We start from the raw sequence: 22,404 nt of genomic DNA on the forward strand, positions 1-22,404 counted from the left end.
TGTTTTATATACAACTGTTTGTTACAATCGGACTCCAAATACATTTACAGTTACCTTATGTAACTTCTGGATGTGAAAGGGGAAGTGAGATTTAAAAGTGTTCTGGTCAGAGATGTCGAATCAGCAGTTTGACCAGACTTTGTTCAAATAGCTTCAAAGCTCAGAAATAACAGCAAAGCACCGACTTATTCCTGTTCAGCCCAAGCTCACATTGATTGGTATCTTCAGGAGGTTCACCATGTGCTGATTCTTAAGAAAGTCCTTCCAGCTTTTCCACGTTTTTTCCTTTTTTGTAAACTTTGAACAAATATTATGAATTCCCCGTTGTATAATCACAGCGAAGCCCTGACTGGTTTATATTCAAAAATCTGCAGCTGCATGAATAATATTACGTTAATTATACAAACTTCATCTGATGAAGTTACTTTTAGAACTTAAATATCAAAACACAGATTTGTGTGCATACAAAATAATAGGATTCATTCTGTTTCATCTTAAAAAAAACATAACTACCATGGATTATTTTCATGGCAAGTGTACCCTATATACACATGGACATCGTACTCAAACTCTTTTGCACTAATAGCGTTTTCAATTTGAGTCAATATTGATATTGAAACACCATAGTTTCCTCCGGAGAATTCTGGACTACCCCACCCTAGAAGAAAACCAACCAATGTTGTTTTAAGTGTCTTTTAAAGGGCAATACAGTCCATTTATAACAAAGTAAGCTTTCATTTCTAATGATTAATGACAGTAAGGAGCAAATCTTAGAGGAAAAAAAAAGAGTTCTTAAAGCGCCTCCCTGTCATCAAACTCGCACAGGAAGCTCATGGTCCGATCGCAGTAGTGGTCCCACCAGTCGCCGTCGTCTGACGACATGGCCACGCAGTTCTCCCGCCGCCCTCCGTCCGGCTGGCCGGACAGGAAGTGTCTGCGCCACTGGAAGTAGGAGACCCGCGTCCCGTCGTCGAAGAGGTACGTGCCCTCGGTTTGCAGGTCGTTGACCCCCAGCCAGACGGGCCAGTTCCCGGGGTGGAAGAAGGTCTTGACGTAGTCGGCGAGGGCCTCCTGCTCCCTGCGGTCGCGGGGCATGGCCATGCGCCCGCCGCGCTCCACGCACTTCCTGGACGCTCCGGCGTAGTCCTCGTGGTTGGGGAACACGAGATAGCACTTGTGTCCCATCCGGTGGCCCTTCTGGCAACCTGAGGAGCAGAGAGAAACGAGTCAAGGAGAGGATACGGCCTTTAAAACCAGAAGGAAATACAACAAAACCTTTAGAGATTACAAGCACACAAAATCTAAGATGAGTACACTGCAGTTCTGTCACCTCTCAGTCTTCCCATCTCCTTGCGGTTGTCTTTGCTGTGCTGGTAGACCTCCCGGATGGTGTCCTCCAGCTCCTCGACTTCAGCTGCGGAAAACAAGGAGACGTGAAAGTTTATGACTTCTTTTAAAAAAATAAAAGATTCATCAAGGCAAATTAAACCGTCAGAGTTTATTTTGGCAGATTAAATGAAATTTGATGTTCTGTAGACGTTCACTTCATTGTCTCTCACTCCTTACTTTCCATTCATCCTACATATTCATTTCTCCATTTTAAAATGAAGAAGTCTGACCTAGTGGAAAAGGCTGGTAATATGGATAAAAAAAGGATGGTGTGTAAAGGGGAAAGAGGTCCATGGAGAGAGAGAAAAGTGGACGTGTTGTGATCGTCTCACCATCCACCCTGGTCAGACGGTCCATTAACTGGCTGACTTTAACGTCCAGGGTGTAGTGACCGACATTCAGCTTGTGGATGGCCTGGTCCATACCCGCCAATCTGGACACTAATAGAACAACAGGAAAGAGTTGCATTCATGAAGTACTACACATTACAGTGCTACGTGTCTTCTACAGCGTTATGAAGGGTTTAATCTTCACTGGATCTGAATCACGAGACTCACAGACATAGTTGTATGAGCTTTCAAAGTCAGACACTGGGCTGGTTGGCTCTGCTTCAGGCTCTGGAAGAATCTCAGGAACGTCTCCTCGCGCCCTCTTCACCTCTGAAACGGGGGCCTGACACACATGAGTAGAAATTGTGGTTTCACCATTTTGTAGAAGCTGCAACCAAACGTGAGTTCCAGATGACCAATCACAACTCAAACTCCTTAGGGTGGGATCAAAAAAAAAAACTCCATCTCTGTGCACATCTGGACGTGTCCCAATTTTCTTCCATTCAAAAAAAGACAAACTTTTAGTTTTATTTAGATCAAGAAAAGACTAATTAAGTAATTAATTAGGATTAATTATTAATTTTGGATCCAGAGGCTGTGGGGTTAGAAGACATTCACAAAGTCACTGTGGGTCTCATTCAAACGGCAGCAGCCCTCTTTGTATTTAAATGGTTGTTAAATGATGGTTGTTGCTTTAGTTTTATTTTTGTTTAATAGCAGAAAAAAACAGAATGTAACAAAACACAGCATATATTATGTAGGTGAGGTAAGAAAGCACACAGGGTTTATCAAAAATCCTCCCCTAAATGTTATATTACAATATTTACTTTAATATTATAGGTATCTGTTACCTATAGACAAATCAAGACACAAAAGAACACTTTAAAATGTGTCAGTAGTGATAAGTATGTAAGAACAAAGTGTATGTGTACATGAATAGTGTGTATTGACACACAGTAATGAAAAAACGGCGATGACAAAAATAAATAAACATTACCACTGAAATAAACACTAAACATATTTAACAGATTCTAAAAAAACATGATGCTCATCAATCTAACAGATGTGCAGCATGGGGTGTCTTAGAATTGTGAAAAAAGTCTCTTTTCGCTTGAAACCATGTGTACCTTGTGGGTCGACACTTTCCCGACTGACGGACAGATGGTCCTGCCCCTCTCTCTGTATCATCATCAATTCTAATCTTCATGCCCAACAGCATCCTCAATGTGTTCGTTTGCCCTCAAACCGTCACGGCATAATCATCATTGTCTTTACACATGCACGGCTCTGACAGCACCGTGAAAGGTGTTTCACCCAAAGAAACATACAACACAAGCAGTAACCGCAGCACCTCCAATGAAATATAGTCTGAAGTCACTTGGGTCCAAGCACACAATCAGTACACACGATGAGTCCTGACCTGTGTTGGTGTAGCGGCGGCCGTCCCTGTAGGAACACACACACGCATGGAGCAGAAACACAGGAGAGCGAGCGAGCTGGCAGCCGGTCCCATTTTCTGCTTCCTAATGGCTCTGCTCTTACTTCAGCAGCAAGACTCCCTCCGAGTCTCTCTCTCTCTCTCTCTCTCTCTCTCTCTCTCTCTCTCTCCCCCCCCCCCCTGCCTGATTTCCTCCTCCACCAGGACTCAGGACAGCAGGAGCAGGGGTCCCCTATTGGAGCCTGTGAATGAGATGCCGGGCATTTAGGAAACAAGCGATAATCCCGTTTCCACTCTTTGTGTTTCACGCCAGGGGATAACAACAAAGGTGATGGACTCTAAGGCCCTTTTATTTAAGGAATTGACCATGCAGCTCCAAAATGACACAAGCCAAGAGTCCTTTGACTTGTCACAATCTGAATATGTTTGAATGTCTTTGTGTGTACACTTTAACATGATAATGTCAACTTAATGTCCAATTAGCGGCTTTGTCCTCATCCAAAGGTCTATGTGGCAGATGGAGTCTGCTACGTTCGTATGGATTTCTCATGTCCATTTCCCCCTCAATGTTTGATGGGAAAGTTCATTTTTTGCCCTTTAAATAGTAGTTTGATTAAAAAAAGTCAAACTATCGAAAAGGTCAGAAGTTAAATGTCAAACCTGGGCCTTGTTTTAACATCCTAAAAGTTTTATTTTCTGGCTTAAACGTTGGCTGAATTTCATTGCAAACAGAGAACACTGCATGCCTGTATACACTCACTTACTGTAATCAAACTCCCTCACACACACACACACACACACTCCATGGATTTAAAAACACATCCGTTCCATTAAGGAGTCCAAATAACAGTCCTGCCAACAGGCTTTCAAGTGTAATTAGATCAAATCTTTGGTAAGAGAATTATGAGGTTTTGAATCTTTTTAGGGAGAATTACGACATTAGAATGAATGTCTGTCCATGTGTCTACAGTGTGTGTGTGTGTGTGTGTGTGTGTGTGTGTGTGTGTGTGTGTGTGTGTGTGTGTGTGTGTGTGTGTGTGTGTGTGTGTGTGGCTTAACGGTAGGAATGCCAGTTAAAATTGCCACAAGAATCCAGCAGAGTTTCCAGGGGAAGGGAGGGCCCTGGGACCCGGAGACTGGGAGGAGCTGTGGCAGGGCCCGGGACAGTGTGCGTTCAGCGAAGAGGGACTTGTGTGTGTGAGTCTGCAAGACGGCTTCACATTAGACGAAACTCTGGAAGAAGTGTTGTTTTGTGTCTTGTTCTGACATTTGGCTTTTGTTGATTTTGACTGTGAAGGGGTCATGGGCGAATGGTCAGTCAATTAATCGCTTAGTCAAAATAATCACATACGTTTAAAAACAAAAAATACACGTTAAAATGTATTCAACAATGAACAATAAAACTTATTTGAAGAAATTACCTCAGGTTGCAGGGAACTGCAACGGCAATAAAAGTCAGAGAGAAAATGATAATGAAAATAAAAATGACAATAGGTTTATTTCATGTGTGAGCTGCTGTCCCAATGGACCTCTTTGGTATTGTTGTCCGCAGGATTATAGTTTATGAAATGAATGTACGGTCTTTGCGTCTAAGTTTATTTAGAGAAGATACAATAGGACTGAAAGGCAGACGTTTTGCTCTCGTGTTGTATTAAAGTACAAGAAACATGCGCATGACTCAGTTTCATTTCCAACCATCTGCTGACCTACATAATGCTTCTAAAATGGGAAACAAAGTCAGCGTGGTACACAGCCAACTGCGTATCTGTCCAACGAGCTCTGCAATAACCTTTTTTCACTTTCATAATGCGCTTCGTCCTGTTGGACATTAGGGAACAAAATGACCTGTAAGTTCAATACCGTGCAATGTTTTTCTATCTGTTCAAACATTTGTAGTAAAAAAAAAAAGGAGAGGCAACATAAAGCAGCCCTTCAGAGTATGGAGGTGTTGGGCGGTGCTTGCAGGGAGGTTGGCTGGAGTGAACTAAGATGCCACAGTTCAGCAGAGGATGATGAACATAAACATAAAGAACCACACTGATACATTATTTATTTAGATTGAATCTATTTGTGGTTTATTTTTTTCTGATGTATAGTAAAATCTCTGACCAGGGTTAGAGGTTTCAAATCAGTACTTTTAGTAACAGATACATCTTAAGGGAAATCTTAAATGCAATTGACCATATTCTGGAGTAGAGAGAAAAATAAACATATACAAAACACCCTTTGTTTGCATTAAGTATGAAGTCATTCAAAGCCTTACATCCATTGCACCTCCATGTCTCCACAGTGCTAGGTCACATGTTCTCATCATGCAATTCACTCTGTAACTGTTGGGGCAGTGCATCCTAGTCCTGTAGCTGCTGTCTTTGTAGTGTCTTCTGACAAAGACACTACAAAGACTTTGTTATGTAATTTTTCCCCGTTATTCATTATGTATGAAACATGGTATTGCTCTTCCTTCCTTAATCCCTCTCTGTGTAGAGGATCCTTTTTTTGGCTCCAGCGAGTCGGTGGAATGAGGTCTGGTTATTCTAAACTGGGCCAAAGTGTTGTTCAACTGAACGGCATGAGGTTTCCTCTGAGCATCCTTCCCTCCTCCTTCCCTCCAAGGCATTTTGGATCTGGTAGGGATTACTGACGGAGGGAATTATGTCATGGAGCTGGTCGACAAGAATGCAAACAATCTTTGACTGATGTTGAATTTGTAACCATAACAGACACCAGGAGTGACCTCCTCTTTCCCTTCCTGGAGAAATTCAGCAGATGGCATTATGATGTGGGACTCATTACATTTGGAGACATTTAATGTGTGGGTGTAATCAAGAACTAAAAGAGAAAGGGGGGAATCTGAATAACAAAGAAAAGTGGTTTGCGGAAAAAAAAGACAAAGAGATTGAACTTTTATTTATTATTTATTTACTTCCTTCCAATATTTGACCTCAAAATGCATGAGTGAAACCTACAAGTATAGCTTAAGATACAATCAGCCGATAAATATAAAATTCAGTAAAATAGTACTCTAATTGTGTAAACTGGATTTTAGACATATGACACAAGTGGTACAAATCACTACATGCCTGCCTATTTATCTAAAACTGCATCTTTGTTCACTATAAATGTCCACTAGCTTTGCTCAGCACTAGATTGGTTGTAAAAAGGTGACCGTTGGTGGAGGTGTGGACCATCCATAGAGTGTAATGCGTGATGAGAACATGTGAGCCTGCACTGTGGAGACATGGAGGAAACCGGTTCCCACAGCATCCGTGACCAAGTTTGAGCACTTTGCTAATGGCAGTTCGTCACTCACGTTCTTTTTGGTTTCATTTAGGATTCAACTCCACTTTTGGAAAATACCTTCTGATACATTTCTGCAAAGGGAAGAAACAGTAAAATCCCACAATATTCCCCACCCGAACATTCAAAAGTTCCCCATAATTCCATAACCAGGAGGAACATTGTTCGTCCTAATTGCACCGTCTGGGCCGAGACTGCAGCACTGCGCATTACTTTGACTCTAAAACTCTTAGTTTATATTAGGTACGTATAAATAAAAGCATATCAGAGAGCAACATCTTCCTACCAAAAAGGAAACAAAATATTAGTGTTGTAGTGTTTTGCACAAATTAAAATGTGACATGCTTATGGTAGATTAGCGTCTAATGGTTACGTGTGGAGGCAGCAATTTTACACCTGTAATGTGCTTTCACATTGAAAAATGTGATCAAAAGGTTACTAGAGTTAGAGGGGAATTAAGGGGGTGGGAGGTGTCACGTTTGTATATATATATTTTTAACTCCAATTTGACAGTCTTCCCATTAAAAAGATGTACATTCAACCATTTTTTTATAGCTGTTACAAACTTCCGTGTATTATTTTAATTGAGGTGATCACAGGGGGGGAGGGACTCTCCATTTAGTGGGCATGGTTTTTTTTGGCAAAACATCAAAACCTAATTGAGTGGAGGCGGGTACACCAGCACACAGGCAGTGAGATAATGTCTGAACAAACCACAGAAGATAATAACAACATCATGTGTTCCTTCCAGAGACTGGTGTGTTGTAAATCTAGACGTGGATGTCGGTAGTCATGGCAGTGTGGTCCTTCTGTAGAGTGATGATGATGATGATGATGATTCATTCAAAGTACTGCCTGGTCTTGGCCGTCTTTTACCAGTTGTCTAGGAAGTCGAATCCAGTCTTCAGGAGGTTGTTGCTGGTGTTGTACTGGGAGGTCAGGAAAGACAAGAGAGGCAGTTCAGTACATGTACGTGGCTGGTGTGAACCAGAGAGACAGACGGGTTTGGTTTTGGTTCCATGAAATTATAATAGTTTGAATTAAACTTTTTATTAGAAATCTGGAATCAGATTTTGCAACTATGAAAACAGTCTAAAAACTATCACTATCAAAACTAAATCGATTTCAGAACCCACCTGGGCAAAGGTGGGGCTGCCGGCTGAGCCTTCCGCCGGTTTCTCTTTCTCCACACCGGCGGGGGGGTGAGAGGGCTTGGCCATCATGCTGGAGGAGAACACTTCGTCCACGGTGCTGCCGACCGACGGCAGGGTGCTCTGCGAGCGCTCCCACCCCGCCACCGACGACAGCACGCTGACAGGTGGTGGGTTTGGCGAGATGGAGATGGACGCGGGCGTCGCGCTTACGGCTACAGGGATGGCGATGGGGGGGTGCGGAGCAGGAGGTTTGGGTGCTCGCTGCTTGGTGGACCTGGTGGGAGCCGGAGGGTGGGGGTCTGCTGCCTCGTGCTCCTTGGTGGTGACAGTCGTCTCCTGTAGAAAAATGATAACATTTGCTGTTGACAATTTCAATGTTACTGTATGGTATTGAAGTACATTTTAAGATTTAATTTAAAAGGAGGTAGAAAATCAATGGCATATTTGTTGACATTTCAATTACATTTCTGGTGTAAATACAGCAAGCTAAATAAGTGGTTGGAGTGGCTCTAATTTCCCTGCAACAGCAACACGTAGACTAAACTAGAACGGAAAAAACATCAAAGCAGAATATTTAGAGACGATATTGACATCATTGTTGTCTTTTGTGACTGCGAATGCATTCACCGTCTGCTTCTCTGACACTTGTTGAGGCTTCACAGATGCCAGCTTCTATTTTAGGATACACAGCTCAATAAGAAAAAGGACAAGCGTGTTGGGTTGGGTTGCTTTCAATCTGTTAGTTATAAACAGGCGTGTGCCAGAATTTGGGAACAAAAATGAATGGCAGCGGTTACTTGAACTGAGATAATGAGAGAAACGTGGTTGATTTTAGGGTTTACCTGTCGGAGGTAGGAGGGGAGGGATTTCTCTCCTTTCTCGAGGGATTTGATCTGGCTGGGGGTTAGCGACTGGAAGTCGGCCTGCTCTCCCTCCAGCCGGGACCTCTCTGCGCTGATCTTCCAGAACGACGACTCTTCCTCTTGCCTCCGTACCTCACTGACAGACACCTTAACAGTCACACAATAACATGTTTGTTTTCATTAAAACACTTATTCCTGGATGAAAATGCTATTTACGCAAAGGTTAAAAGGTAAAGGTTATTCATAGAGGAGATTCCTACAGCAGATACGCAGCATTCAAACAAGCCAATGTTGTGTTATTTATCTTACCTTGACTCCTGGTGTGCTCTTAGTTGACTGGCTGGAATGAGAAACCTTTGGAGGCTTGGACTCTGCCTGCGAGGCTGAGAGTCCCTGGTCGACCGGGCCTGATGTCAAGCTAAAGTCCAACTGGCTCTGTCACAGGGAAGCAACAACATCACTCGACTGGGATCAACGCTACATGTACACGTTTAGATCAATGTATTCAGATAATGTAACTGCAGAGATTAAAGAACAGAAAGAAATAACTTAAAACTAATAAGTCATGAAAGTGATTAGTTGACCATTATGAAATAATCATTTATGTAAATTAGTAACATTAGTAACAATTCCAAACATATCCGGGCCTTAAACTGCAGGATTAGATCATTTTCTGTTTTGAAGAAGTGTAAATGTAAGATTTATCTGTTCTAGGTTCTTCAGCAATACAACAATGAGACAAATTTATTTGCAAAAACAGCAGGTCAGACTCATTAAAAATGGAATATATGTACCTTGGTTTCCCACGAGAAGGGGGCAGAATGCTCATCTTGCCAGGTTATATCCTTAACAAAAACACAGCAGGTTAGTAACCACACACACACACACACACACACACACACACACACACACACACAATTGAGCTTACATTAAATTGACAGCCACTATATTATTTAAATCATTTGCCATAATAACAGCAACCCGAACACACGACATATGGCCATGGTATTAATAGGAGCCTGTTGTCAGATGTCTAGTCGACCGTAATAACGTATATATATCGACAAACTATTACTGTTAGCCATTACGTACGCACACACCCGGAAGTGAAAATGTTTCACCCGCTACGTGGCTAACGTCGGGTAACCACGACAAGACGGCTATTCTAACGTCGAAATACACCCTCAAACCAATGTAATATCCATTCAAACGCGCTTCAAGTACCTCCTCGCCGAAATGGACGATCTTCTGACCGGTTTGAAGGAGCAGCTTAGGGTAACAGACCACTTCTTCCCGTTCGACCCTGTGCATGGCGTATCGGGCTCGGATGTGCGGATCCATCATTCCGTGGTCGATGGCGCTGTCTTGCTCTTGCGGCGTCATCTTCTCCCAAGACGGACCGTGCTTGGCTTCGATGGTCTTCCTCTCTTGCATTATCTTCTTCGCCATAGAGTTGATGGAGGAGAAGTATTCGAACTTCTTTTCCTCCATCCTGTGGACGTCGATCCCCGCCATGGTCGCGGCGGCCATCTTTAGCCTCTTACAGCTGTTATTGTTGTGAGGGCGGTGGGCGGGGCCTCTTCTGCGGAGCTGAAGTGGACGGATGCGCCTCGGGCCTGTTGATGTTGACTGCGCCACCTTGTGGTATTTCCCCCAGCGGGGAGTGGTTTGTGCACCTACTTCCACCTCCACCTTCAGCATCACCTCGAGCACGAGCACGAGCTCCAGCATCACCATAGCTTAGTGGTGCTGTGGTTCAATGTGGTGTTATTTCTGTTGCCGTTTGGGGGCGGAGGGTGGGAACCAATGAACATATGATCTTTGAAGGTGAAGACGTCCTGACAACATGTCTGCCCAACATAGGAACAGTAGAAATGTACCTGTTTAATAAGAGGGGCTGTTCAGGACTTAACTTTTGAGACGCACACTACGTCGAACGACACAAGAACGGACCAGTACGGTCGTAAGAATACACAACACTTGCATATATCTTTGTAATAATATGCTAGACATTCAGTTATGAATGTATGTGTTCAACTATACCTTTGACATGACCTTTTTGACATGCTGTATTGTGATGTTTTTAAAAATTTATCAAGATAGACCCTCTATGGCAGTGGTCCCCAAACTAAGGCCCGCGGGCCGGATACGGCCCGCCTCCACATTTGGCCCGGCCCCCTGAACAATACCAGAGGGGCATTATGATTTTTTTTTCAGTCTGGCCACTCAAATCCTAGACTAGCCCCTGTGAAATAGTACGGAATAATGGAGAAAAGGTTGATTCAGAATGCAGGGTATTTAACCTGCAGTGGTCAAACGATTATTTGTTTGTTCAATACTCTCATCTGTCAAGAGGCGGTGGCGGTTATTATTTATTTGATTTTTTCCTGTAAAAAAATTGTTTATTATTTGTTATTATTCGGTTATATGTGGCTTTCTGGAAAACAATAAATGTTTACATTTAGGCACCCACTGCAACCGTCACACTTTTTCTGACACCGGCCCCCTCCAGAGAAGGGAAAAGTTATCTGGCCCTCACAGGAATAAGTTTGGGGACCCCTGCTCTATGGCATACCGTTTATAACTAGCTTTTTGCACCATACACTCTATGCTCCTTTGTATATAATATCCCCACATATATCAGTGTCTCGTTAAATGAACCCATGATGAGCCCATGAACTTTCTCTTGGGGTGAAGCATTCTTATCAGGCTGCAAAGTTCCACACAACAGTAAGATTATGTGGTGGTCTGTTAAAAGAAAACTATATAATACACATTTCATTTTGGTCAAAATCCTGTAGTTTTACACTCTAAATTCATCAGACGGCTTCACTTTTAATATCTTTGTGTATCACATGAATATTGCTGTCGTGCGTTTCTGTCCATTTAAACACGTTTTAATTACAAAGGTTTTTGGTTGCTCTTTGATGGAATATAAATGCTATTGAGTTTCGTCCTGTAGGTCTGTTCACCTTGTTGAAGTAATCAGTGTTATCTGGGATAACAGTATTTATGTAACAAAGGAAAATACTGAGTTACAGGATGTCTCATTTTAAATGGTTGAGTCCGTTCGGCTTTCCCAGAATGCACAGCAGGGAGCAGCAACGCACCACGTCTCCTTTGCACGGACACACACATCAAATCCACACACGTACACAAACGCACACACACTTGTTTCTAATCACCCGGCACTCACCTTTACCTTAAAGCTCCACCTTGTGTTCAGTGACAGAACTGCATGTGTAAATGCACCTCGTGTTTCACTCAAAGATAAAAAAATAAAAAAAACTACATTATGACTCCAAAACACCAGCTCCGAATCACAAATTATACCACGACCTTTTTGACATGCTATATTGTGATCTCTATATTGTAAAGATCTTTCATGATGGTCCCTTAACCAACATGTTCTATTTCAAAATGGTATGTTGGCAGCCATCTTTACAAACTTGCCCGAAAAGAAACGCACCTCAGTCGACTACGTCTCTGTATTCCTGTCTTTTTTGTGTGTGTGTTTTTGAACAATGACAAGCCAGGAAACAAGCCAAAATGAAAAATTACAGCTTGAGATATCATAAAAGATCATGATTCAAAATCTTAGATGCTCTTTGAGGACAGAAAACTCCACTCTCCCATGGTCTCTATTGAGGAGAATAAAGAAAATACAATTTTTAAACAATAAAAGGTGCTTACCATTGCAAATTCCAAGCCAAAATGAAAAATTACAGCTTGAGATATAATAAAAGATCATGATTCAAAATCTTAGATGCTCTTGTTGATGTTTTGTACCTCAAACATTTATTTGTACCGTCAGTTACAAACACCTGCACGGTCATGTAAATACAAAACAAAAAATGAACGATTTCTTATTAAAATATTAACATTCCTGAGAGTCATGCCTGCACATTGAATAATATTTAGAAAAACAGGTAACGGATAAGCAAAGCAGCTCTAGCAGCCCTTACAGGACACAGTTACCATTGCGCTGCATATCTGAATATCTGAATGCAAACAGAAGAAAATCCTCAAAGCTCACTTGTTGTGCAATTTTTCAGAGATTGCTGCAGCGATACAATGACTTGTATTATTCTATTATTCTTGTGCATGTTTCCATTTTCATAAATAGTCCACATATACTTTTCCAAATTTGCATCACTTTCAGGATTACCCTTAGCATAACGTTACTAAATAACTTTTCGTGTTGTTTTAAACAACTGCTTTCACTTTGCACATCGGACACAAAGGGTTCTTTGGGCCGTGCTGTGACATCACGTGTTACATAATAGTGTCCCCGTTTGAACGAGTGTGAATGGCCATTGATGCTGAGAATGACGTGACAAGGGCCACAAGAGACACAGGGCCTAAATGCACAAGGGAGGTGCAGGTGATTGGCATCAGACATCAGTTAACTCTGGATGAATGTAACTTACAATGAACCAGCCATGGCTCAAGGCTGCTCTCTGGAGGTGAAGCACACAGGCATTCCTTTAAGGCTAATGTCTGTACATTTCTATTGTCCCATTCACTGTCTCACTCTTTTACTACTGTAGAAACCTGCCAGCCTACTAACAACTGCACAACTAATGTGATTGAACAGCATTTTATTCACAGAATAATAGATCAGAACTTACGTCTAAAACTGGACTGTTTCTCTGTTGCATCTTACTGTCCGTGGAGTTAATGTTTTAAATGTCCTGCCCCAATATTTCTATTAAATTCTATTAAACATTTCTAAAACATGTTTTTAATGTTAACTGTATCTCCAACCTGTTTTTAGTAAGTAAATTGCAGTCGGGCCCCCTCGTAGTGTGGTGAAAATCTGTCTCAATAAGGCATCTTTTTTCAACATTATTTTTCTCTGCAGGAGCCTCCACTAAAAATGATTCTACATGATGAGATGCTGTTAATATAAGTGACCTGTGAAACACTACAGAATGAATCTCCTCTCCCCCAAAAGTCCTTTTTAAGTTTACAAACTGAACCATCTAAATGGTTTTAATGTTTAGCCTTTTTGTAAATCATTAATAAATTAACTTTTCAACAGTGCTTAAGAAGTATTACTAACTACTACTCACTATTATAAAACCAACTGATTTTAGGCCTATGAATTTGATCCTATAGGATTTACAGTTAAAATAAAAGTGTATGCACAACTTTTAAAGGGCCACATGGTGGTGATCTGTGATCCAATTACATTTCAAAGCAAACTCTTAAGTTAAAGCCTTTGTCTTTTTGTTAGACAGTGACCTCTTAGCCCAAAGAATATGTTGTATACCTTTTTACCCAGTATTACTAAGAAAAACACCTGTGGGGAAAAATAAGGCCACCATGTCAAAATAATATAAGTAAGCCAACAGATATATATATATATGGATAAAACATCTCATTACTCTGAATAAGGGACCCTCTTTTGGGTTGGATTCATTACCCAATATTTAAATTTTCCAATTTTAAAGTACCTTTATGTTGTTGAAATCTTAAAGAGATAACAAGAGATAAACAACTTACATTAACATACTTTATTTTATGACAAAAATGAAAAACTGTAAATATATTTAGAATTATTCCTTCTTCTTCAGCCTGAACCATCCATCTCCTTTTTGATTTCTGAGAAGATGCAACGAGCTCCCTGTATGTGTGTGAGGAGCTTCCAAACCCACGAGCACAGAAGATGCCGATGAAGACAAACAACGCCCTCTGTGCCCCTCAGGGCGGGTGGTGTTGGAACAGCTGGGGGGGGGGGGGGTGTTGGAACAGCTGGGGGGGTGAAACACAAACACAAGTGATGAAAACTTTGAGCTCAACTAAACAACTTTTACATTGTTGTGTTGAATCGTTATTACTGATACTTCAGTGGTTTTAGTGAGGATTACTTACTTGGCCCAATGAAAGAAAGGCGCCAGCCGCTCTTTAGTCGTCCATCCTTCTCATCTGGTCCTGTAGTGGTCCATCCTTCTCATCTGGTCCTGTAGTCGTCCATCCTTCTCATCTGGTCCTGTAGTCGTCCATCCTTCTCATCTGGTCCTGTAGTCGTCCATCCTTCTCATCTGGTCCTGTAGTCGTCCATCCTTCTCATCTGGTCCTGTAGTGGTCCATCCTTCTCATCTGGTCCTGTAGTGGTCCATCCTTCTCATCTGGTCCTGTAGTGGTCCATCCTTCTCATCTGGTCCTGTAGTCGTCCGTCCTTCTCATCTGGTCCTGTAGTGGTCCATCCTTCTCATCTGGTCCTGTAGTGGTCCATCCTTCTCATCTGGTCCTGTAGTGGTCCATCCTTCTCATCTGGTCCTGTAGTGGTCCATCCTTCTCATCTGGGCCTGTAGTCGTCCATCCTTCTCATCTGGTTGGTGCAGTGGGTGGAATCCTGAAGATCTGTTTCAGCCATCGATACCTGAGTAAATGAGACTTGGAGACCTTTTTTTAACGTCAGTAATTTCTACCACAGCTCGGTCTGGTACAACCACCTACACCTAACTGGTAAAGAAATCTGGACAGAAAACTAAATAACAAGCATACATTGTAAACCGGTCTCTGCATATAGCATCAACTATTACTCCAAATAAAAAAAGAAGAGATATGAAAAAGCTCAGCAGCACGATGCTACCTATAGCCGACCTCGTTAAACACGAGGAAGACTGTCTGGGGCTTTGTCAGACCTGACCAGACACAAAGGTTTCACATCGTGCATCCAACCGGAGCTACCAATCCACAACTCTCAGTCCGAGTCGCTGTCTTCAGTGTAGCGCCAGAATCCTTGGTGGAGGAGGGAGACCAGGAGGAGGGTCCGAGGCCTGAAGTGGAGGGGGGAGTCTTCGTGGTCGTCCCCACCGGTCCTCTTCACACTTACCTCCACACAGTCCTCTTCTCTGGTCCACAGGGTGGAGGGTCCAAGGCTGGAAGTGGAGGGGGGGAGGTCTTCGTGGTCGTCCCCACCGGTCCTCTGCCTCTTCACACTTACCTCCATGTAGTCCTCTTCTCTGGTCCTCTTGGTGGAGGGTCCAAGGCCTGAAGTGGAGGGGGGGAGGTCTTCGTGGTCGTCCCCACCGGTCCTCTTCACACTTACCTCCACACAGTCCTCTTCTCTGGTCCACAGGGTGGAGGGTCCAAGGCCGGAAGTGGAGGGGGGGAGGTCTTCGTGGTCGTCCCCACCGGTCCTCTGCCTCTTCACACTTACCTCCATGTAGTCCTCTTCTCTGGTCCTCTTGGTGGAGGGTCCAAGGCCTGAAGTGGAGGGGGGGGGGTCTTCGTGGTCGTCCCCACCGGTCCTCTTCACACTTACCTCCACACAGTCCTCTTCTCTGGTCCACAGGGTGGAGGGTCCAAGGCCGGAAGTGGAGGGGGGGAGGTCTTCGTGGTCGTCCCCACCGGTCCTCTGCCTCTTCACACTTACCTCCATGTAGTCCTCTTCTCTGGTCCTCTTGGTGGAGGGTCCAAGGCCTGAAGTGGAGGGGGGGGGGTCTTCGTGGTCGTCCCCACCGGTCCTCTTCACACTTACCTCCACACAGTCCTCTTGGAACTTCTGGGGGACTGGGAGCAGAGCCTCTTCTTCCAGGATGGAGAGAGGACGGCCAGCGGGACAGGGAAGAGGGGGCAGCGCTTCTTCAAAGTCCATCCAGCAGCTGAGAGGTGTCCGCCGCCGAGTAGGAGGGTCATCTTCACCGTCCTCCTCGTCCTCTTCACTCTGGAACCCAGAATCTTCGCTCTCACAGTCGGATCCCACGTCCTCCTCTTCATCCTCTTCCTCCTCCACGCCAGAAAAGAGCAAGGGAAGCAGCTTACCTTCTGCCTCACCCACAACACCAAGCTCTACCTGACCATCACACACAACAGCAATCTCAACCTTACCTTCCTCTCCCTCAGGAGAGGAGTTGCTGATGGGGAGACCACCTCCATCGATGTCGAGGATCCCGATGACCTCAGGGACGCTGGGAAGCTGTGCAGGACGCTCCATGATGTAGTTCACCAGCTGAGAGGGAAACATTTAACACTTTTGTCAAGAAGTCTCATTTCATTAAATATTAAAGCATGAATCAAAGTTTCAATTAGTAAAGATCACCAAAATGACTGCATGACCCAAGACATTATTCTCTCAGATATTAGAATGTTATCAATATGTGTGAAAAAGCACGGCGGGGTTTCTAATATAAAAAAGCTTTCAATCAGTCGGTGGATCAACTAAGCCACTGTTAGAGCTCTGGACAGAGACGTTTATTCTGCATGTGCGCACGAGAAGCTCACTGGTTTGCAATACAAAGCGTGCACGTGTTTGATATGCATTGAACTAGTGAGTCAGTGAAACACGGCGCCATTGACCCAACGTGACCAGTGGAACGTCATCACTCTTTATTCTACCAGTGTATGAGTTGCACATCGCAGCGCGTGGAGGAGATGCTGCACGCGCACATGCAGTCCGATACGGTTACTTAACAGATCGCTTTCGCGTCACTCTCATTAAATGCATCAACAACGAGCAGGGTGCATTTCTATGTTAAATATCAGAGAAATAGTCTATGCAGCATGTAACAACACGTTCATATAAGGTTCACCCGTCGTGACGTCACGCCTCAACCGTCTCTATGGACCCGGTGGTTTCCAAATAAAAACATTTATTTGAGCGTTCCATGGCGTTCTCAGCGCCATCTTTTTTCACAAAAGTCAATGTTACTTTTCGATGATTTGATTCCTTCAAACCACAACAACAGTGTTTTAAAACATCTACACTAATTGTTGACACACCCCAGAGATGTCCCGCGAGATGTAACACATCCCGCCCCTCCAATAAGCATTTTACACGGAGAAATCATCGAATCGGTGTCTTTGTCCATCAAATCTTATTTCTTTCACCTTTAAACTCAATGTGTCGTACTCATTTGTAACCTGGAGACCCTTCTAAGGATGTAAGGGGATCAAAACGTTGTCTTACTTGCACACCGAAGGGTCCAATCGCAGCAAACTTCCTTCAGCCGGTGGGCGTCCTCGATGCTCCGCGGCCGGAGGGCCTTTTTCAGCCTCTTCTGTGCTCCACTAAAGATGTTTTCTAGCAGTTCACTTCTCCAACAATATTTGTATCCAGTAGATCTCGACCAGCAGTCAAAAACTCACAGATTTGGTTCTCAGCAGTTTGATTTCACAAGAGGTTTAAAATTCGTGTTCAAGTCAAAGTGCAAAGGGAACGTTCGGAAAGTGCGCTGACCTTAAATACCCTCGGTCGGGTCATCGTTCGGTTGCCATGGCATTTTAGGGCGCGCGTGCGTGCGCGCGATTGAACAGGGCAGAGTGGTATATATCTAATATACATTTAGTAAACATGTATTCTAGTGTTATTTAAAGTCTTGCCAGCAGATGTTGTCTAATCACTCATTGGTTGGCAAAATGTGGGACGACTACAATACATCTTCTTTCTTTCAGTTCGTTTTGATTGACGTTGGATGGAGGAGGAGCCATGAGTACAATGATGGAGGATTTATAGTGTTAAAATAAGTTGAAAAAATTGTGTTGGTAACGTTTTACCAGACAAATTAAACTATAACTTATATTGTTTATGTAGTTTATTTAAAGCAAATGTTATGGCCTGTTTTATTCTCTAAGGATTTAGAAATTGTCACAAGGCGAGGGTGCAGGTTGAAGGCAGGCAGGACTCAGGCGCAGAGTTTCCAAAAGGTGATCTTTAGTCACCACAAAAAACGAACAGAAGCCAACGGACGTGCACAAACGAGGACTGACAAAGACAATGACGCGACAAGGGACAACAGGCACACAGGGCTTAAATACACAAGGGAGGTGCAGGTGATTGGACACAGGTGGAAGCAATCAGGCAATCACAGGACAGGACAGGAAGTGAAGCTCACCCAGAGACACGAGACACAAGAAAACTACAAAATAAGACAAGCAGACCCAAACCGTGACAGAAATTAAAAGTTTGAATGAGATGAAGACATCTGAGTTAATTCATCAAACTCTCAGCTGTATTTCTCTGGATTTTAATTTTAGTTAAAAACGGCTTACTTTGGATGCAATGGTATGGTAATGGTTCATGGTAATATTGGTGTAAAGTTTGATCTGGTTTATGATGGATGTGGTCTGTTAAAATGAAAACTATATAATACACATTTCATTTTGGACAAAGTTTTACACTCTAAATTCATCAGACGGCTTCACTTTTAATATCTTTGTGTATCACATGAATATTGCTGTTGTGCATTTCTGTCCATTTAAACACGTTTTAATTACAAAGGTTTTTGGTTGCTCTTTGATGGAATATAAATGCTATTGAGTTTCGTCCCGTAGGTCTGTTCACCTTGTTGAAGTAATCAGTGTTATCTGGGATAACAGTATTTATGTAACAAAGGAAAATACTGAGTAACAGGAAGTCTCATTTTAAATCAGTGGTTCTCAACTGGTCTGGCTCTGGGACCCACCATCACCCCTTAATGACAAGCCGCGACCCAAATCGAGAAACATTCTTACATACTTCTCAAATTTATTCAAAATTAAGTTCATAAGCTGAATTTTATATTTTATATTCAGGATGTTTAATTATCCTAAAAACCCAATGTCTCCCCCATATCAGAATGGTTTGATCCAACCTGGCACACGCTGCTGAAAACATGGACGGACGAGCCGACACTGCATTAAAAAAGTCCCTTCACAGGATGATTTTTTTATTAAATCTAATTTTTATTTTCCCATGCAAAGGCCCGCGACCCACTAAAACAGAATCACTGTGGTAAATGGTTGAGTCCGTTCGGCTTTCCCAGAATGCACAGCAGGGAGCAGCAACGCACCACATCTCCTTTGCACGGACACACACATCAAATCCACACACGTACACAAACGCACACACACTTGATTCTAATCACCCGGCACTCACCTTTACCTTAAAGCTCCACCTTGTGTTCAGTGACAGAACTGCATGTGTAAATGCACCTCGTGTTTCCCTCAAAGATCAAACAAAACAAACATTATTATTATATATAATTATGACTCCAAAACACCAGCTCCGAATCAAGAATTATACCATGACCTTTTTGACTTGCTATATTGTGATTGTTGATGGCAAGAGGGTGTAATCAATTTAATACGTATTGATATAATTCAGCCAATAAATATGAGAAAAATTAAAAAACAAAATCTATCTATCCTGCAAGCATGTCCTGGTTTGTACACATTGTCTGAATATGTCTTTCGACCTCTTCCAAGTAAGCAGGACGTACTGCAGCTGTGTAGCCTCTGCAACAAGAAGCCCACAATGTCTACCGGGACAAGACTTTGTCTCTTTTGACTCCACCAAGTTTTCTAACAGGCAGCACTTCCAAAGGAGATGTACTGTACATGTCTCCATCTCATCTTGGTGTAGAGGTCAGTCTCTCATATAGTGGTAACACTAGTTATTTTCATTGTTAGCAGGTGTTTTAGTGTTAGAGCTTCTAGCTTAGGTATATTCAATTAATATTAAACAAGGTGCAGTTGTATAGAATTTCTTCATATAAAGGTCCGGAACACCACGATAATGTGTTATGATTTGGTCCCATATACATCGAAGTTGTATAAACAGCCGTATGAAGTTAACAACTGATGGTAAAATCAAATCAAGAATGTTCTATTGAATAATATCTCAACAATATGTATTGCGTTGTCAAATTCAACTGTATTATTTATTAATTATAAATTCTCTAATAATAAACAAATGTTCTCTAATTTCCATTATAATACATACATTAGTAAATCGTTTAAAAATCAGGAAGGTAGCTGTTCAGCTTCAGAAGGTATTTGAAATGTATTCACTTAATTACAACACAAAACTAAACACAAAATTAAACTATTTCTGCAATGAAAATTATATATATATTAGAAAATAATGATAATTTTTATTATACAGAGCACTTCAGGTGTTAAGGGGTACTCAAAAGCTGTCAGTAATCCAGCTTCCTGACCTGGTTTTCTTAAGCGTAGTTACTCTAACCTGAAGTTTTTTGTTCTTATGAGTTCTCCCGAACACATCCTGGCTGATTCATCAACTATCGACAGCTGCTGCTGTCTGCACACCCGGTCCTGATTTCCATACTCTGCACCATTTAAGCCGTGACCAGACAACCAGTCCCTGTCGGATCGTTAGCGTAACCGTTCTTCACCTGAAATGCCGTTGACTCCACTGCAGTCCCTTCGGATCAGCACCAGACCACGCCACCTTCCAGCCCAAACCATTGATCCCCCCCACCTCGAAGATGCATATTCAAATGAAGAGGTAACACCAATGACACATATTTAGGGTGACATATATGTAGGGTGTCTGTCATTGTCCATTACACATGTAAAATGTCAGAACTTTAAAAAGGAACAGTTGTTAACATTTGTGTTTTACTATCTGATGAAACAAGTGTTTTATTTATGTTTTCAACCATATAAGTGAAATAACAGTCAGGTTTTTTACTCAGGGAATTTACTTGACCATTTTATGGTTTGATTCTTAAGGTAATATATTTTTACCATTTTAAACATTGTCTGGTCATTTGATGTGCTCTGACCATGCAGGCTGCAATAGTCACATATTCACACAAATAAAGTTGTCATAAATACACATTTTAGCAATGTATATTAAATGTTATTTTTTATTAATCATACTTTATTTCATAGAATTCCCATGTTACAGGACAAGGACTTGTCTGATTCACCCGACAGCAGTTCTCTGGAGGAAAAGTTATTCGAGTTTTTGTTGCCACAGCAGCCAAATTAATTTTTCCTCCAACGAAAAGAATGGGAAGACTTGACAGTCCCAGAAAGGCCGACTTTTCCAAGGACTTCAGTGGACAAGTATGATCACCAAGGGTCTGAAGTCTCATATTGCAGTTTTGGTCTTAAGCGACACAATGTTAAAACTGTGCAGTCAAAGGCAGTGGCACCAATTTTTAAATGTGTGGGATATTGACGTTTTGAGGATTGCCCAGTTCAGGTAACCGTGAAGGTAAATGATGAAAGCTCCTTGACGGCTACAGTGGTTTTCAAAGATGTTTCACACAATGCAAAAGAATTGAAGGCCTGTGTGTGCTGCTTCACGTGTGGAAATAGAAAAGTGTGTTGGACTCCATTCAGACCCTACCTGATGACTTAATCGAATCAGGGTGCAGGGATGCAGCACCAACACCAGGTGTTATGAAGAATATTGCATGGACCCAAAGAAAAGATTGTGATGCGCTCACCAGTCTTAAAAAATTATTGAAGAAAAGGACACAAACAAGGTCTTGCAGAAAGTATTGATTCATCCAAAATCCATCATGCTGTCTGTGGTCGAGAAAGCCACTTAAGATGCAAAGAAGACATTGTGTATCTGGATGCAAAAGGGAGCGTAATACAAATAGAAATTGCAGAAGGTTGTCCATACTATATTCACGAACTGGTTGTGCGAAATCCCACAAAGGGGGTGTCACCTCTTCCCGTTGCATCCTATGTCATCTGTGACCACACAACTGCATCTGTGACGTACTTCCTGCAGGCTTTTCAGACTGATCTCACCCACCAGGATGTTTGGAAAGAGGGCAAACAAGAGGCCAGTTATGATCATTTGCGATGGCTCCCTGATTCTCTTGTGATCTCTCTCCATAACTTTTTGAGGATTAAGTCCTGAGGATTTGCTGCAAAAGTACTTCATTCTTGTCTCAGGCCAACATCCCACAGAGCATTTAGACATACCAATTGTTTAAGCCACATCATGAAGAAAAGATCTGTAAAAAAACAGTAGGTATTTTAAGCACTTCAAATTGTACCTGGGTTGTAATAATATAAAAATAATAATACTAATAGGTAACAAAAACGATTGTGTTTTGGATTGTTGTCTTTCTAGAGTTCCCAAAACACTACAAGCTTACGATGCATGTATTTGGACTCCTCGCATCCTGCTTAACGCTGAAAGCGATGGATGAGGTGTTGGTTAGTGCAACAGT

General features: G+C 42.4%; 3 protein-coding genes across 3 annotated transcripts; all 3 read right to left on the reverse strand.

Moving 5' to 3' along the window:
* Position 1: 1 nt before the first annotated feature.
* On the reverse strand, positions 2-3,276 carry clec11a (C-type lectin domain containing 11A). The gene is made up of 5 exons (XM_037448894.2): positions 3,139-3,276; positions 1,947-2,061; positions 1,722-1,829; positions 1,331-1,414; positions 2-1,205 (listed from the first exon to the last, which is right to left on the reverse strand). Exons 1-5 carry the CDS (start codon positions 3,229-3,231, stop codon positions 793-795), a joined length of 813 nt encoding a protein of 270 aa, XP_037304791.1. The 5' UTR covers positions 3,232-3,276; the 3' UTR covers positions 2-792.
* Positions 3,277-6,052: 2,776 nt separating this feature from the next.
* On the reverse strand, positions 6,053-10,155 carry c20h1orf198 (chromosome 20 C1orf198 homolog). Its single transcript, XM_037449615.2, has 6 exons — positions 9,695-10,155; positions 9,265-9,315; positions 8,780-8,905; positions 8,450-8,617; positions 7,590-7,943; positions 6,053-7,382 (listed from the first exon to the last, which is right to left on the reverse strand). Exons 1-6 carry the CDS (start codon positions 9,998-10,000, stop codon positions 7,326-7,328), a joined length of 1,062 nt encoding a protein of 353 aa, XP_037305512.2. The 5' UTR covers positions 10,001-10,155; the 3' UTR covers positions 6,053-7,325.
* Positions 10,156-14,048: 3,893 nt separating this feature from the next.
* LOC119195054 (uncharacterized) lies at positions 14,049-17,806 on the reverse strand. The gene is made up of 3 exons (XM_037449653.2): positions 17,391-17,806; positions 14,348-16,433; positions 14,049-14,227 (listed from the first exon to the last, which is right to left on the reverse strand). Exon 2 carries the CDS (start codon positions 16,416-16,418, stop codon positions 15,183-15,185), a length of 1,236 nt encoding a protein of 411 aa, XP_037305550.2. The 5' UTR covers positions 16,419-16,433; positions 17,391-17,806; the 3' UTR covers positions 14,049-14,227; positions 14,348-15,182.
* Between the last annotated feature and the right edge of the window lie 4,598 nt (positions 17,807-22,404).

Source organism: Pungitius pungitius, chromosome 20 (genome assembly GCF_949316345.1).
Source record: "Pungitius pungitius chromosome 20, fPunPun2.1, whole genome shotgun sequence".
Classification (NCBI taxonomy): Eukaryota; Metazoa; Chordata; class Actinopteri; order Perciformes; family Gasterosteidae; genus Pungitius; species Pungitius pungitius.

Coding starts and splice junctions, on each gene's coding strand:
- clec11a (XM_037448894.2), bottom strand. CDS start 3,231: ATGGGACCGGCTGCCAGCTCGCTCGCTCTCCTGTGTTTCTGCTCCATG. Junction 1,830..1,946: donor AAGCTCATACAACTATGTCT/GTGAGTCTCGTG, acceptor TTGTTCTATTAG/TGTCCAGATTGGCGGGTATG. Junction 1,206..1,330: donor GGAGATGGGAAGACTGAGAG/GTGACAGAACTG, acceptor TCTGCTCCTCAG/GTTGCCAGAAGGGCCACCGG.
- c20h1orf198 (XM_037449615.2), bottom strand. CDS start 10,000: ATGGCCGCCGCGACCATGGCGGGGATCGACGTCCACAGGATGGAGGAA. Junction 8,906..9,264: donor CCTTCTCGTGGGAAACCAAG/GTACATATATTC, acceptor TCCCTGTGACAG/AGCCAGTTGGACTTTAGCTT. Junction 7,383..7,589: donor GCAGCCCCACCTTTGCCCAG/GTGGGTTCTGAA, acceptor CTGACCTCCCAG/TACAACACCAGCAACAACCT.
- LOC119195054 (XM_037449653.2), bottom strand. CDS start 16,418: ATGGAGCGTCCTGCACAGCTTCCCAGCGTCCCTGAGGTCATCGGGATC.